The following is a 16133-nucleotide window of genomic DNA, read 5'->3' on the forward strand; positions in this document are numbered from 1 at the left end:
TGAATGACGTTACGTTGAATGACGTTACGTTGAATGATGTTACGTTGAATGATGTTACGTTGAATGACGTTACGTTGAGTGACGTTACGTTGAATGACGTTACGTTGAATGACGTTACATTGAATGACGTTCCGTTAAATGACATTACACTATGTTACATAATGTTACATTAAGTTAAGTTACGTTACATTATGTTGAGTTATGTTATGTTGGGTTACGTTAGATTAAATTATATTAAGTTACGTTACATTGAGTTACAGTAAGTTGAGTTATGTTACAATATGTTACATTAAGTTAAGTTACGTTACATTACACTACATTACGTTATGTTGCGTAATTAACAACAGGTAATATAGTATTGCATTATGTCACATAAAGTTAGTTGTATGTACCTACATTATGTACAGATACAGATATATTATATTATATTTCATTTAGTTGGTATTTTTTCGGTTGATATTGTGTTACGTATCGTTACGGTTAGGTACGCTATGCAACGCTACACTACAGTATAGTACGATATGGTACGCTACGCTACGCTAAGGTACGATATACAGGTGGGCTACATATTTGCCGTCTTGCTATGCGTTAGGGTTAACTATTTTGTTTAATAACTTAATATGTATTATTTTGTGCCCACATTTCTGTGTATGAACCACTCTCTGTGTCTTTTTCTCCTTCAGGGTGACAATGTGTTGGTGAACACCTACAGCGGCGTCTTGAAGATCTCAGACTTTGGTACCTCGAAGCGGTTGGCAGGAGTCAACCCCTGTACAGAGACTTTTACCGGTAACTCCAAATTTTCAGACTACTGTTTCTTACATTTCTTAAAATAAACTTTGGAAAGGTGTCCTTGTAACAGCTCAAATAAATAGTTTTTGATAAGACCAAGTCTTTGCCTTATAGACAAAATATGAACTATAAGATAACTCTTTGTTATTCTTTTGAGCAAAACAGTCACACTCAAGTATGAATAACACCATAATACATTTCTAAACTATCAAACTGGCCTTCGACTTTATAGATAAACTACTCAGTAACAGTTTTATTGAAACAAAAACTGCCACATCACCAGACAGTTATTTATTCTTCTCTGCATTAATGGAGTCATAGAAATCCTGCACACTATGAGTGTAAATATCAAACGACCCTCAAAATGTCAAGAGCTGCCATCAGCCTCTATGGAAACACTCACACACACACACACACAAGTGTGTACAAAGTGCATGTGCACACATACAAACATGCACCCTCATTGACCATCTGGCCTTCTCCAGCAGCCAGCGAGGTGTGTAATTAGATTAGCTAATCAAGCAAAGGCAGAAGGGTGTTTACCTTTCATTAGCAGGTGTGTGCGAGTGTGTGTTTGTGTGTGTGTGTTTGTGTGTGTGTGTGTGTGTTTCCTTATCTTTTTCTCCTCTCCTCTCCTCTGACTCAATCTTTTTATAGCTGTCATCATCTCTGACTGTTTACATCAGCATAGAGCTGACCACAAATGCCAGATCTGCTCAGAATTGCTGACTGTGGTTAAATACTGAGAGATTTATTAAAACCTAATGATCTAGTCATCTTAATTCATGTCCTCTATCTATGTCAGAGTAGAGTTTACTACGATGTAGAATTTTTATAGCATTTTCCCCCATTCTCTCTCTTAAGAGGCAGGGTGTACAAAGCAGCTTTACCTACATTTCTGGATTTTAAAAGTAAACGTTGTAAGTAAACATAAACTAAACTGTATATTACAGGGCAGCTTCCAGAGCACAGTTACAAATTGCTGTAAATTAGTATCCTATCACAAAAAGTACAGAGTAAAACAAACAAAAGAATAAAAAGATAACATGAATTGTCTAGAAACAGACACAAATATAAGTTTTTATTTTATGGTATCAAGCCTATATTGAACCAGAAAAAGCTCAGTGAGATTGAACGCATCTCTTTCCATGAGTGTTCTTTTAAAGATATTTTTTGGGGGGGGGGGGCATTTTCACCTTTATCGGATAGGACAGCTGAAGAGAGACAGGAAATGTGGGGAGTGAAAGTGGGGGAGGACATGCAGTAAATGGTCAAGGCTGGAATTGAACCTACGACCTCTGGGACGACAGCTATAGCCTCTGTTTATTGGGCGCATGCTTAGACCGCTAGGCAAGCGACGCCCCTTCCATGAGTGTTCTTGCCAGATTTTGGTACCACCGAGTCGTGGTTTTAAACTTGTGCAGTCTTAAAGTGTCTAATTAGACTTCTAGTTAAGTTGAACCTGCATTTGTAAAGGCCTTCAGCTTCCTTCACCTTAATCTTAAAGCTCCTGTGAAGAACTTTTGGGTTGTCTTGATTTTGGCGCCCCCTGTGGACAAAGTGGGATGGTTTATCAATTTTCTGATTTTGTTCTGAACATGTGTAAGTAGGGTTTTCTGACAATAAATCCCTTCCTACTGTCTGTTGAATGTGTAACGTTGCACTTCTGGCTAGGACAAAATCTCAAAGGGCTGGTGCAGCTGTTAAACTCCTTATCAGTCGCCTACCCCGCAGCAGGGGTGACAGACATTAAAAATGACTTTATAGAAATGATCCGTCCTCTTCTTAATGGACTTGTTTGTTTTCATAGGTCATATAGATTCAGCAGTATTAATTTCAGCCAGTTTCATCACCAGCTGAAAATCCCTTACAGGAGCTTTAAATCTCCCTCTGTGCGTCAAACACAGATTTTCCCATGCTCCATGACTTTATTGCCTCTTCTTATCTGACAGAGATGGTTTGTTTGTGGTTACTATCTGCTCCTCTCCGCCTTCAGGGACTCTGCAGTACATGGCTCCAGAAATCATTGATAAGGGCCCTCGAGGATATGGGGCCCCGGCTGACATCTGGTCCCTGGGCTGCACTATCATAGAAATGGCTACAGGGAAGCCCCCCTTTCATGAGCTTGGAGAACCACAGGCAGCCATGTTTAAGGTTGGTATTGTGAATGTATTTGTTTGAATATGAGGGGTGGGGTTTGTTGAGAGGAAAGCAGGGAACATATTTCCAGTCTGCAGTCTAACTGTGTTCAGTGTTTGTGGTTTCATATCACAGGTGGGCATGTTTAAGATCCACCCAGAGATCCCTGAGTCGCTGTCTCTGGAGGCCAAGTCGTTCATCCTGCGCTGCTTTGAGCCGGACCCTCACAAGAGAGCCATCGCTTCGGACCTCCTCAAAGACACTTTTGTCAGACAAACCACGAAGGGGAAGAAGAGCAAGATCGCCTTCAAACCGTCAGGTTGAATAAAACACGAACATGAACACACACACTAACGCTCCCCTGAGAACATTTGTTACTGTGTCAGTCTGAGCAGTAACCATACATGCTCTAGATGAACACTTTCTATTTAATTGTCCCAGATTTAAGGACTATAGATGAGGAATAAGCTCACCTAAAGACAAATTTTGGGCGCTGCCACAACATCACAATCCCATAATCTAAGCCAATGTGTGTAGCTCTGCTTGCTAACCTCATAGACATAATTCAGTCAGGTGAGAGTGATTTATAGGAGAGTTTCAGGGACTTTTCTATAGAGATTTATTCCTTATTATTCCAGATTATGCAGATGCTTCCTTTTTTAATATTTCAGCGCAATGACAATAACATTTTGAGTCTTGAATCTTGAGTTTTTCTCAAGTTTTCCTGACATTATTGTATGTGTCTCCTCTCTTTCCCTGTCCGATGTTTTTGCAGACTACATCCACAACGTTTCTCTGCCGGTGCAGCTGCAGTGCGAGGCCGCCGGGAGCAGCAGCAGCGAACATGGCTCTGTGAGCCCTGACTGCGACTCCAAACACGACGTCTTCTTCCAGAAAAAGAAAATCCCTGGCTCTGAGAACCTGCTCAAACCCCCCAACTCCAACTACTTGAGGTCTGTATGATACTTTAAGTGAATTCATCTCGATGAACTGTGCAGAGTTTATAGATTTTGCAGGACTTTGAGATCCAAACTTTAGAGCTGTGGCTCAGATATCTTAATTCACACTTACGTTTCACTGAAATTGCAGAAAAACTTCTTCACTGACATCCTCACTTATTTAATCTCTAAATTATGAACTCATAATGACCTCTTATAAAAGTCATGATTAATTCTGGATGCAAAACCGACATCAAGCAAACCCCTACAGTGTTGAAACGATATCTAACTGCATAAAAAATCCTGCAAGGAAAGATCATGTGAAATGCAGTGAAAGTGCATGTGTGTGTGTGTTTCAGTGTGTGTATTTTGGTGACAGGTGGCCTCATTGTGCTCACATTGCGCTCCACTGCCTTTAACAACATGGATATAATGAGCTCTGATAATTTTATGAGCTGAAACGGAGACTGAGCACACATACACATACATACACACACACACCTGCACCTGCATAGACAAGTGTGTGTTTGTATATGTGTGTGTGTGTGTGTGTGTGTGTGTACCTCCTGCCGTGCTGACTCATGCTCTCTCTGCACTCTCCTGAGCACACAGAGTAGCCAGGAGAGGCTTGTATCCGTAAATAAGCTGGACACGGTCACACAGCTGTAAATCGGCTGTGTACTCCATGTCTGATATTATATTGCAGTGAGATCACTCTGTGCCTGTGTGTGTGGGTGTTTGTGACTTTGTGTGTGTCCCTGTGTGTTGCAGTGTTCCAGATGAAGGTTCGGTGTCAGAGGACCGCAGTGCCCCCCCGTCCCCTGAGGACAGGGACAGCGGTCTGTTCCTGTTGAAGAAGGACAGCGAGAGACGGGCCATCCTGTACAAGGTCCTGAATGACGACCAGGCAAAGGTCATCTCCAACCTCAGAGAGAACCACATCCAGGTGAGTCTGCAGGCTCTAATGAAATTAAACAACCAATTTAAATTCCTAATGAAGCCCTGACAGCTCTGTCTAACAACAGGAGCTAGATTCATCAAATAGATAATTAAAGAAACTTAATTATTTAAGAAAATGACCTTTTATTCAATACATAGGATAAGAGCATCTTCAATATTAAGGGTGCATTTTCCTTCAGTTCTTTGTATCCTCACTCTCAGTTCTAATATAATAACAGCTGGATGGGAAACCTCAAAGTTGTTAAAAAGAAGGTTTTTAAACTTGGGTTGACATATATCAATAAAAAAAATATGATTTAAAGCTGCTTTAGACAAGGTGTATCCAAACTTTGAGAATAAATCATGACAAAAATTCAGCATGCAACTTACAAATCCACTGAAACCTCAGAGCTGTTTACGCAATATCCGATACTGCCACAGGGGGGTGCTGCAGCCCTTGTTTTAGAATCTTGCATGATGAGAATTTAAAGGCAGAAAGTCTTTCAGGAGCCTTTAAAGTTCTGGTTCACCTTATACCAGTGTTTATCTTAATGCTTGATTTTCACTATTTTTAGTGTTGTTGTTTATTTTATGAAACATTATATCACACAACAGGAAAGTGCTAAGTAGCTGGAACACAGTTGTTTACTTGAATCCAACATGAACCTTTGTCCTGTTGGACCTGACACTAGGACATTTAATTTAATGGACTCAGAAGCCTCTATATGTATGTGTATGTAGTTTAGTATATGGCAGAGTTAATTTTGGCAGCTAGTTTAGATTTAGTTTTAGTCTGTAGACGAAAATGCCCGCTCGTTTTAGTCACATTTTACTCTTTTCAGCCCTTTATAGTTTAAAGTTACATTTTTGGAGGGCATTTTTGCCTTTAATGGACAGGACAGCTGAAGAGAGACAGGAAATGTGGGGAGTAGAGAGGGGGAGGACATGCAGTAAATGGTCATGCTCTGGAATAGAACCTACGATCTCTGGCCTTTTATAGTTTAAGTCTAATTTTAGTCAACAGAAATTAAAAACATTTTCTCTCTGTAAATAATGCATGTAGTCAATCAGGTATTTGTATCAATATTGGTATCAGTATGTCACTCTTTTAACACTTTTGCTTGTGTAATATCTTAAGTTAAATAATTCAGCCTGTCCCTGCTAAAAAGTCAAAATGAAACCTTCTTTATGTGTCCATTATTCCTGTATTCTTATTCTCTTGATTCAAATAAAAATGCCATGAACACAAAATACCGGGCGGTATTGCACTTTTACGACGGTCCCTGAATGTACCCGCAGTGGCAGGCCAATTTAATGTGTCTGATGTATCACAGAACAGGAATAAATCAAGCTGTAGACGCAGAACTTTTTACGGTTATAGAGGCAAAAACGTCAAATATTAAATAGACGTCCCCCAATTTGGTCTTTGTCACCAACGTACACCGAGGGTACGAATAGTCGATGAAAATGAGACAGATGCATGGAGGTGGTGAGAGCTGGTCCACACAGCAAACCTGCTGCAGGTAGTGACCAAGGTAACACTGTACCCCTCAAATAATAACTCAGCCTAGTACAGGAATGGATCACGGTTATTTTAAAGTTTAGAGAGGGATGGAAAGTTTGCAGAGCGATGGAAACATGGATTTTGGATGCTCAGCGGTCTTGTAAACAAAAACAAAACATATGTTCGTCAGATTTTTTATTATCAGTGATGCAGTTTAGCTCGTCATAGTCTCGTCTTTGATAAAAAAATGGGGAGTTAAACATTTATCATCATAATTTTCGTGAACGAAATTAACACTGATATATGGTATATGTATATTTATATGTATATGTTTATGTATATGTTTGTGTTTGTGTTTGTGTTTGTACAGGGCAGTGAAGAGCTCCAGCTGTCCGTCGAACACATCAAGCAGATCATCTGCATCCTTCGAGACTTCATCCATTCCCCAGAGAGGCGCGTCATGGCCGCCACCATCTCCAAGCTCAAGCTGGACCTGGACTTCGACTCCACGTCCATCAACCAGATCCAGCTGGTTCTGTTTGGCTTCCAGGACTCGGTCAGCACGGCACACACAAACACTGAACACAACTAGAAATTCACAGAGAAATTCTTCTTCAGGTTCACGGTGCACCGATGGTTGAGGAGCATATCGTAAGATGATTGGCCACGATCGGCCAATCTAACAGACGTTACAGAGCTGGTTGGCATAGTCTTGGACGGGCAAAATATAAGGAAAAAAGATCCTCTGTGACACATTTTCAAACAATTACTGTCTGTAGGCTGACACAAATACTGGAAGGAGTGTTTGTGATCGAAAGAACATGATAGTTATTGCATTGTAGGGCAGAAACTGTAGAGCAAAGAACATTCTATCAGTGTTTTAAAAGTGTTTATATAAAGTAAAGAATATATTCAAGCTTTGAACTTCACATCAGGTTAACTTGTGGGAGCATACAGATAATGTTTCTTGTAAAATGATGCAGATAAAATCTCTAACAGATCTTAAAATGATGCACATAAAGTCAGGAAACTGTGCCCATTGTGTTAAAGCTCCTGCAGTAAATGTGAATGTTATCTCACCTCTGAATATCTCTCCTTGTATCTTTTTGTGTGTGTGATGTCCTCAGGTAAACAAAGTCCTTAGAAATCATCACATTAAACCTCACTGGATGTTTGCAATGGATAACATCATCCGCCGAGCTGTGCAGGCTGCCATCACCATCCTCATACCAGGTGGGTGCATCAGCTGGCTGCTCTCTAAACTGACTGTTCACCCCAGACACACGCAAAAACTTCCTGTCATTTACCTGCATGTTTATACATAAACATCAGGGTTACATATTCATGAGATGTTATTAGGTCCTGCTCTCACAGTCCTGCAGTTTCATGCCATAGCATTGACCTTTGACCTTTAAACTTTCACCCTACAGAGCTGCAGACTCACTTAGGCCCGGCGTCAGAGTGCGAGGGAGCAGAGAAGGAAGACGAAGTGGATGAAGAGGAAGCCGAGTTCGGTCCTGTTTTGGCTCCTCAGGCTGACGACTCCGGGGCCACGGCTGACCCGGTCCACTCCACAACCCTCACATTAAATCCTGCCCACTCCCTGGAGCATCAGCGCTCACATCACCAACTGGGGGCACAGCTAGGGAGGCTCAAACATGAGACAAACAGGTACAGGAGTGAATGGAGTGGGTATGACGAAGTGTGTTGTAAGATACAGAAGAGAGACACTTCTTTGGATTGTTTTTGAGACACTTTCTTCAGCAAAACAATGAAGATGACAACTTAAATCATTTTTTTTAAAAAAGGATTGACGAACTGTTCAATCTATAAAATAAATAGACCATGCATGAACTCCCCAAAATGCACAATGCCCTGCTCACAGTATGGCACCATTACCTCCAATTTCTGCATAATCAGCACACATAGTAAGACTCTAACCTAATTAACCAGAGTCATCAGAGCAGGAATGTGTTTGTTCTCAAACTCAATCAAAAGTAATTAAGCTTGTCTTAAGATATTTGCACAGTGAAGGTTCTCTTTTCATGTTGTGAGAAAGTTGTGGTGAGCTGCAACTTGTACTTTCCAGCAAACGCACACATTCACAGACAGACAAAGAGAAATGGCCCGGAGGCACGTTTGCTTGGTGCGAACCGGAGTCAAGAGTATGAGATGTCATAAGACAAAGAGGCAGTGAAACACACACACACACACACTTACTCATGCACAAAACATGTATACCAAAAAGGCTGCATGAATTTCTGCACGCTATTGAATACCACAGTTATGATGACACTGAGGTTTTAACATGAGGCTGTGGTGAAGTCAAAGTGAGGAACTGTCTCCTGAAACCCTTTTCTTACTTTTTAACAATTTTAACCACTTACTAAACCATTTCAGTAATTAAAAAAAGAGAGAATTAAATATAGTTTGTGTTATAACAGCGGGTTAAAGTCTCTCCTGTGAGTTAGTTTCTTTTTCAGGAGCAACTCAGCAAATGCAGCCGCTTCAAAACAGCATTTCTGTGATGAGACAGCGGAAAAATACAAGAGCTTCTAAAAGTGACTCAACATCCACTACCAGTCAAAAGTTTAGACACACCTTCTCATTCAATTCTTTTTATTTATTTGAAGTATTTTTGACATTGTAGTTTAATCATACCTGCAAACATCGGACTGTGAAAAATAGGGAGATTTTCTGGAGTATCGTAAAATCAGTCTATACCCAGCAACCCTGTCCATGTATGACCCTGAACTGCAGATTAATAGACTGAATAAACGGATATATAAGTCAAATACTTTAAATGTCTTTAAATTTCAAGGTTTGCAGCAAAATATGGCAATAAAAACATACACAATTTTTAAAAAATCCAAATGTGACAAAATTCATAAACATGTTGAAGAGTGAGAGTAGAGTGAGCCACTGCAGTGAGGAGTAACACACGTATTCCAGGTAGAGTGGTTTGTGTTGACACCATGTTTTGATGTTAATACCATTATGGTATTATTTCAATACAGGAGTCTCGGTAACATGATCTATATCTCTCTGTGATTTTAAAAGTCATTTATCTGGGTCCTTTAAATCATATTTATTACCTACAGCTAAATTTTATCTGACCTACAGTAACCTCTGCATCCTCAGCCTCTGCTGCTTTCTGCTCTTTATTTAAAGAAGGAAGAGATTTACTCTGCATCTCCACCTGCAGGTAGAGTTTAGTGATTTAATAACTTCACCTGTGATAGTGACACTAGTCAGCACTCTCACTGTCTTCAGATTCACACAGCTCTAAACTCTCCTGATGAACTTTAAAGAGGAGGCTGCGTTATTGCACGTCACAGAGAGCTAGCAAGAACAGGGCTAACCTACTTTAATGAGGGATGGATCAAATATTTAAACATTGCAGAAGTTTGTTGAACTCATAACAATTCGTCTAATGAACACCTCAGCTACGGGTCGCTCGGTGTCTGTGTTTAGCTGCTGTCAGAAACGATCTCATGCAGCGTCTTTTGGATCAAACCGGCTACAGGGAGAGGAGAGGTGGATGTTTTGGGGGGTTTGAATATAAGGCTGAAATAGAGGACTTCTTTAAAAAACGGTTAGAGATTAGAGGATCCTATTAAAAACATAGTATACAAATTCAATTAAGGTTTTAAAAAAAATGTAGGCACGTGCCTTATAAGTTGAGGGACACTCATTTGATTGACAGCAATGTGAAATAGGGGGATCACAGGGAGAAATAACAACTCGGAAGTGCAGCGGGAGAAGGGGTTAAAAAGCAGTAGCACTATTCACTTTTGTGATATCCTGACTTTTTCTGCTGTGCATCACACTGACACTTTTGTATTCGCCTTCAAAATTTAAAATGAACAGCTTTTGCACAGATTTTCCTGAAATGTATGTAAGATATTCATGTTACCCAGAGGATAAACCCTTTGACTGTGAGAGATCATTAACACACTGGACCAGGTGCTATCTTTTTAATTAAGGTTTTTCACTGTAACGTCTCAACATCAACGGTACAGATTGCCTGTAATAACTTTATAATTCAATGTGAACATGTGTTCTAGATTTTAACTAGTACTTAAATGGTAAATGGGAGGTACTTGTATAGCACTCCTATGGTCTTCGAAGACCACTGAAAGCAGCTTAAACACTACATGTTACATTCATACATTCACACAGATGTTAGAAAACGGATGGGAGAGGCTGTCCAATTGCTCATTTGCAGCAATTTGGAGTTCAGTGTCTCGTCCAAAAACATTTTGACCAAGGCGCTGTTAGCCTAGCAGTCTAAGCAGTCAAAAACACCCTTGGGTCTAAGAACAGCCTCACAGAGCTGCTAGCACGGCTTAAAAGTTACTTCCTTCAAGATGATTATCAGATTTCAAGACCGAATGCTTATCTTTCCGTAAGATGTGGGGAGGCAGCCATTTCTGAAATAGTCAACATAGCTTCAATCTTACTGAAGCATAAGGAAACTTTCTTCTCTGGAATGTCAGCGCAGTTTGCACGTTGGCAGGACTGAGTGAAACCTGAAGGGGAGAGTGTTGAGCATGCTGTAAAAACTGTTAATAGTGAGCAATACTGCACCCACACATTATGAAACTACACCTCCAGAGCAGTTGGTTTTAAAGTGACAACCTTAAGGGATATTAATTTTTCTTTGCTTGTTTTTTAAAGTGGGGTTATATGAGGTAGAAGTGGCAATAGTAAGTGTAATAAAAACAGTAAGCAGGAGATGAACTTTAACTTGAGAAGTAATCTCATTCCTTACAGTTCCTGAGTAACTTTAGAGACTGATTTGACTTTATGTTAATGAGGAGTTTCGTAACAGCTCTTGAAGTTGTCGTCACAACTTCCTCTTGGCTCGGCTGACGTCCACACACCTGTGACTTGTTTGTGTCGCATGTTTTCACCTATTGCCTTGTTAAAGATCAGAAAGTTTATGGTGCTTTTGTGTCAAAATTTCCAAGCTTGTTGGTCAAATGACTATTCTTGTTGGACACCTTCAATTTAATTCTAAAGATTAGCTTTTGAACCTTTTTGGGGAGGGAGGTTCAGTTTTATGAGTGACAAAGGAAGTAGTACGAGATAAATGACATAGTAGTTATGTCTTATCTGTTGAGCTGTCCTTAATGACTTTTCCACCTGTATGGAGGTGGAGGTGACGCTACATAAACAACCACGCATGGCTTGAGATGGTCCTCACTGTGATCTTGTTTATCAGGTGAAACCGGTCAAGTCACTGAACTGAAGCCGTCGTCATCACTTCAGCGTGATTTCATCACTCACATGGCATGATCAGGTTATTAGAGCTGTTGCCTTTCTTCCCATGTGAGCTTTAAGGTTCAGAGTTTAATCATGATTAAACTTTATGACGAGGACATTAATCAGGCACAATTCCAGATTGAACCCTAATTATGTCATTAATCAGAAGTGCATAGTTTTTAGTTTTAAGTTTTTATGCGAGTACTTGAAGCTTATATTCATATGGTTACTATGTTCATATACTGAGACCTCAGAAAACAGCATACTGGGGGAAAAAAAAGCCACAATATTTCCTTTGTTTTAGAGCAAATTAATCATGTTTCAAGTGTAGATTCTCCCAGACTTGATGATTAATGTATCAGAATTATCTACTTATCCTCGGCAGCTTTACTTTCTCTACTTGGATAAACTCCAGTAACCTTGTAAGGCTGTCCTCTTAAATCTGTAACTCTGTTTCTGTCCCATCATGATGAGAATCTGTCACAACGGGAGAAAATGGCTGAGGACCCATGTGCAGAAAAATAAAAGGTTTTAATAAACAAAAGAACAAAAGGTACAAACAAAACTTGTGTCAAAGAACCAATCCGAAAGAAAAATCTGGTAGGAAGTAACACAGAGAAAACAAGGAAGGCGTACACTGATCCAACACAGGTGTGGAACACAGGACACAGGTGAAACTAATCAGGTTAATCCCAAAAGGGGGGAAACACACAAGAGGAAATAAAACTAAGCTGGATCAAGAACTTCAGAATTCAACAGGAAACACAATAGACTAGACTAAGAAAATACACATGCGGCAACCTCCACCCGTGAGAATTGAAGCCAATGTGGAAGTGTTAAAAACTGCAGTTCATCGAGTGTCCACTTGAGGCTGGCTCTGTAAGTACCAGAAACCACATACACACAAATTCAAAAAAGCCGATCTTTACAGCAGAAATAAAAATGTTTACAGCCTGGTACGAAAAACATGTGTAGTCTGGATAGCTCATTTCTCAACCGGCACACATTGTACGGGGGTGAATTTTTTCATAACGTGGCAATTTCATAGATATTAAGATTACAAGTGTTCCATTACGAGAGGCACAGCTGACTTGATTGACAGGCGGGAACACTGTAGCTGTTGGCTAGGAGGCAGCCATCATGCATCCATGCACTCATAGTTAACAGCAAGTATATTTCTGGCCCTATACTTACGATATACATGTCCCTGTGTCTGTGCTGCCACTTGCAGGCTGCTGGAGGAGCTGCTGCAAAAGGAGAAGGAGTACCAGCAAGTCCTGAAGGCCACCCTGCAGCAGAGAGCACACGACCTGGAGCTGGTTAGAGTCAGACACAAACCTCCAGGTAAACACACCAACTGACAGACAGAGTGATTGTTATTATTTCATGCTTCTCTCCTTTTCTAACCCACCATGTTCTTTTACAGACATCTCACCTCCTTCCATTTTCCACATCCCGGCCGATCACGAGCCGGATAAGCAGCTCACAGATTGGCTGAAAGAGCAGGGAGCAGACGCTGATACTGTAGATAAGGTGAAGTATCTGACATCCCTCTTTAGTTGCTCTTCTACCTCCGAGAGTATGTCCAAATCACTTTATATCGAGTGTGTTGTGAACTCACGCCTGTGTGTTTTTGTTCTAGTTTGTGCTGGAGGAATACACATTGACTGACATTCTAAATGACGTTACCAAAGATGACCTCCGCTGTCTTCGTCTACGGTAGAACCACTCAGTCCATGAATTCTGGTTTGGTTTTACATCTGTTGAAGAATAATCAGCCACTCTGAAACCTAAGAATGCCATGGCCTTATTTGGAGAACATTCAAGAACCCACTTGCACCTTTAATTTCACTGCTTTGACTAAAACTTACAACCAAGATGAAGTATTTCCTATCATAGTTTTAATTTAGAAACAGAACTATTCTATTTAAATTTGGGCTCATGATTTTTTGCAGCAACAAACTACTGATAAAGATACAATGGAAAGATGTAATGATTGATTCATCCAATTGGAGTGACCTCCTGTGGCCCACCTGTCAGAGCTTCTAGTGTCACGCTTTGGAAATCACAGGTCTTAATACAATAAGGTCGGTGTTACGCCCCATCCAAAGGCGGCCCTGTGGGGCTAACAATAATCCTACACATGACCCATATGAAAACACAAAAAACACCTTAAAACTCTGAACAAAAGGGATTTAACATAAAATGAGAGAAATAGTTAACTATTTAACCAAGACCTATTAAATTCTAACATAAAAAATCCCCTGAAAGAGAGGCAGCCAGGCAGCAGTCCCCAACTCAAATGCCTCTCCCCTACTGAATCTCATTGCCTTACTTAAGAGGCATGTGCAGGGAAGAAGGTGACAGAGAGGGAGGGAAGACAGAACAAACATCCAGCTGTAACAGTCACCTTAACTTAAAGTGTTAAGAAGGCATTTCATAGAGGTAATGTCTGAAAGTAGTATCTCCAAAACTCCCTCACTGTCTGGAATTTTTCAACCCTCAGGGAGAGAAGCCACAACATGCACATTCAAGAAGTGTGTCAGGATTATCTTTAAAAAACAATGACAGAAAAATGTGAGCATTTTTATGTTTGGTAAAGTTATGGTTAAGTTTCTAATGTGCTTCAGGCCTGCTAAGGAAAACTGATGATGACATTGACTTGTTAGACTTTATTCCTTTGTAGTGTTTGAAACGTCAAGAATTAGTTAACTCTGTTCACTGGAAATGTACACGTCTACTCCAAGCGGCAATCTCCAGTCTCAAAATATGAAGCCCATGTGGAAGTGCTAAAAACTGCAGTTCATCTAGCGTCCACTTGAGGCTGGCTTCAGAAAAACAGGAAACCACATACACACCCATTCAAAAAAGACAATCTTTGCAGCAGAAATAAACATGTTTACAGCCTGGTACAAAAAAAATGGCTTAGATCTGAATAGTACATTTCTCTATTGGCACACACTGAATGGGGGATGAATTTCAACAGCATATTTTAATCATCACATTTAATATTTCTTCCTGTCAGGGGTGGAGTCCTTTGTCGCATCTGGCGGGCCATCCAGCGACACAGAGAGCGAGAGAGGCTGAGGAGCGACGACCACTCTGAGGATGATGCATGATGGGATACAATTCGGGAGGACTCTTGTTGTGCAGAAACTCGCACAAATCTGCACATGACCAGCCCTGCATCGCTGTCTTTCTTTTTCCTGTCTCTGTCCTCGGTGTCTTTTCTGATTCGAGTCTGGAGAGCCTGACTGAATCTGTGTTTGACTGTTCCGCTTCATACAGTGTCACACTTGACCAAAGCGCTTTAGTGCAGGCACTACTGTATGTAGCTATACGTGCATTTAAATGTCTGTGTGCCATCCTCTGTCATGTATCAATGCATCTCTGATATTAATTGTACAGAATATTCTATACATCGGAAACTACTTTAAAGATTTCAACACCTTTTAGATCCATCCATCAGTTTTGGATTTGAGTGTGTCCTCTTGTTTTTTAGCCACAAAAAGTGTTTCATGATTTAACAACATTATTCATAAACTACTGAGGATCACAGAACTACGTATTCCAGTCTGAACCCCAGCGCCTTAAATTTTGTGACATAACACGGCCACTGTGATGATTTTTCAAACATGCACACACCTCATGAATGGTCCACATCACTGCCTTTACATCTCTATGCATGTTATTTATTGTGCAGAGTTTCCTTAATGTTCTTCATGAAGTCACTTCAGTTTTGCTCCTCTTTGTGAACCTACATTTTTTTTATTCAAACTGTTACATATATATATAAACGTGCTTGTTGGTTTCATGATTGCTTTACAACTGCAATAAATCTGGAATTATAAAAAAAAAAAAATTCAATATGGTTTGATGACCGGTTATTGAGTGATGTTTTCCATAAGGCGTTTTTCGATCGCAGGAACTTTACCCCGGAAATATGTGCTATTCGACCGGTGGACCCAGGGTCTTAATTTAGTACAGGGGTAGTACTTTTCAAAGGTCCTGGGACTTTCAGGGGGCAGAGCCTGCAATGCTGAACGTGTCTGATTGATAGAGTAAGCGCAGTGTTTTTGTTCCACCACCATCAATAATAACATCACACACATCTGTGATTCACTTGATTTCTCTGTCTTTAATTTGTTCTATCTTTTTTGTATGTGTGTGTACTTTTCAAAAGAAGAAGCTGTGATTCCCTTGATTTAGCAGCTTGTAACAGTAGACTTTGAACCCACTGCAAATATGTCTCTCGAGGTGTTACAGTTTTAAAAATGACCCTGTAAACTGGAGACCTTCAGCTGAACGTGTCAGTGTTTGTGGAGTTTACACAGCTGTTGAAACACAGAGTCCTCAATAATGCATACTAGTTTAGTTTTAATTAAGATTTCAAAATATCCTCATCAGATATTTAATGATAATCTAAAGACGTTTATGAGGGATGCATCCGGATGAAAGTCGTCAGTTAACAGGGTCGCTGTTTAAACCAAAACACCGGCCGATCTCTGCCACGGCCTTTTGAGTTAAAAACATTTTAAAGCCGTGTTGAAACT

The 16133-nt window shown here is 40.3% G+C and overlaps 1 protein-coding gene across 1 annotated transcript in view; it reads left to right on the plus strand.

Moving 5' to 3' along the window:
- Nucleotides 1–15429, plus strand: part of map3k15 (mitogen-activated protein kinase kinase kinase 15) — a 29879-nt gene extending 14450 nt beyond the window's left edge. Inside the window, exons 18-29 of the mRNA XM_034707068.1 lie at nucleotides 684–789; nucleotides 2789–2946; nucleotides 3067–3250; nucleotides 3707–3884; nucleotides 4641–4815; nucleotides 6683–6868; nucleotides 7440–7545; nucleotides 7743–7983; nucleotides 12812–12924; nucleotides 13007–13113; nucleotides 13223–13299; nucleotides 14606–15429. Coding sequence (XP_034562959.1) covers nucleotides 684–789; nucleotides 2789–2946; nucleotides 3067–3250; nucleotides 3707–3884; nucleotides 4641–4815; nucleotides 6683–6868; nucleotides 7440–7545; nucleotides 7743–7983; nucleotides 12812–12924; nucleotides 13007–13113; nucleotides 13223–13299; nucleotides 14606–14699 — 1725 coding nt within the window. The 3' untranslated portion in view covers nucleotides 14700–15429. The remainder of the gene's footprint in view (nucleotides 1–683; nucleotides 790–2788; nucleotides 2947–3066; nucleotides 3251–3706; nucleotides 3885–4640; nucleotides 4816–6682; nucleotides 6869–7439; nucleotides 7546–7742; nucleotides 7984–12811; nucleotides 12925–13006; nucleotides 13114–13222; nucleotides 13300–14605) is intronic.
- The last annotated feature ends 704 nt before the right edge of the window (nucleotides 15430–16133 follow it).

Source organism: Notolabrus celidotus, chromosome 17 (assembly GCF_009762535.1).
Source record: "Notolabrus celidotus isolate fNotCel1 chromosome 17, fNotCel1.pri, whole genome shotgun sequence".
Taxonomy (NCBI): domain Eukaryota; kingdom Metazoa; phylum Chordata; class Actinopteri; order Labriformes; family Labridae; genus Notolabrus; species Notolabrus celidotus.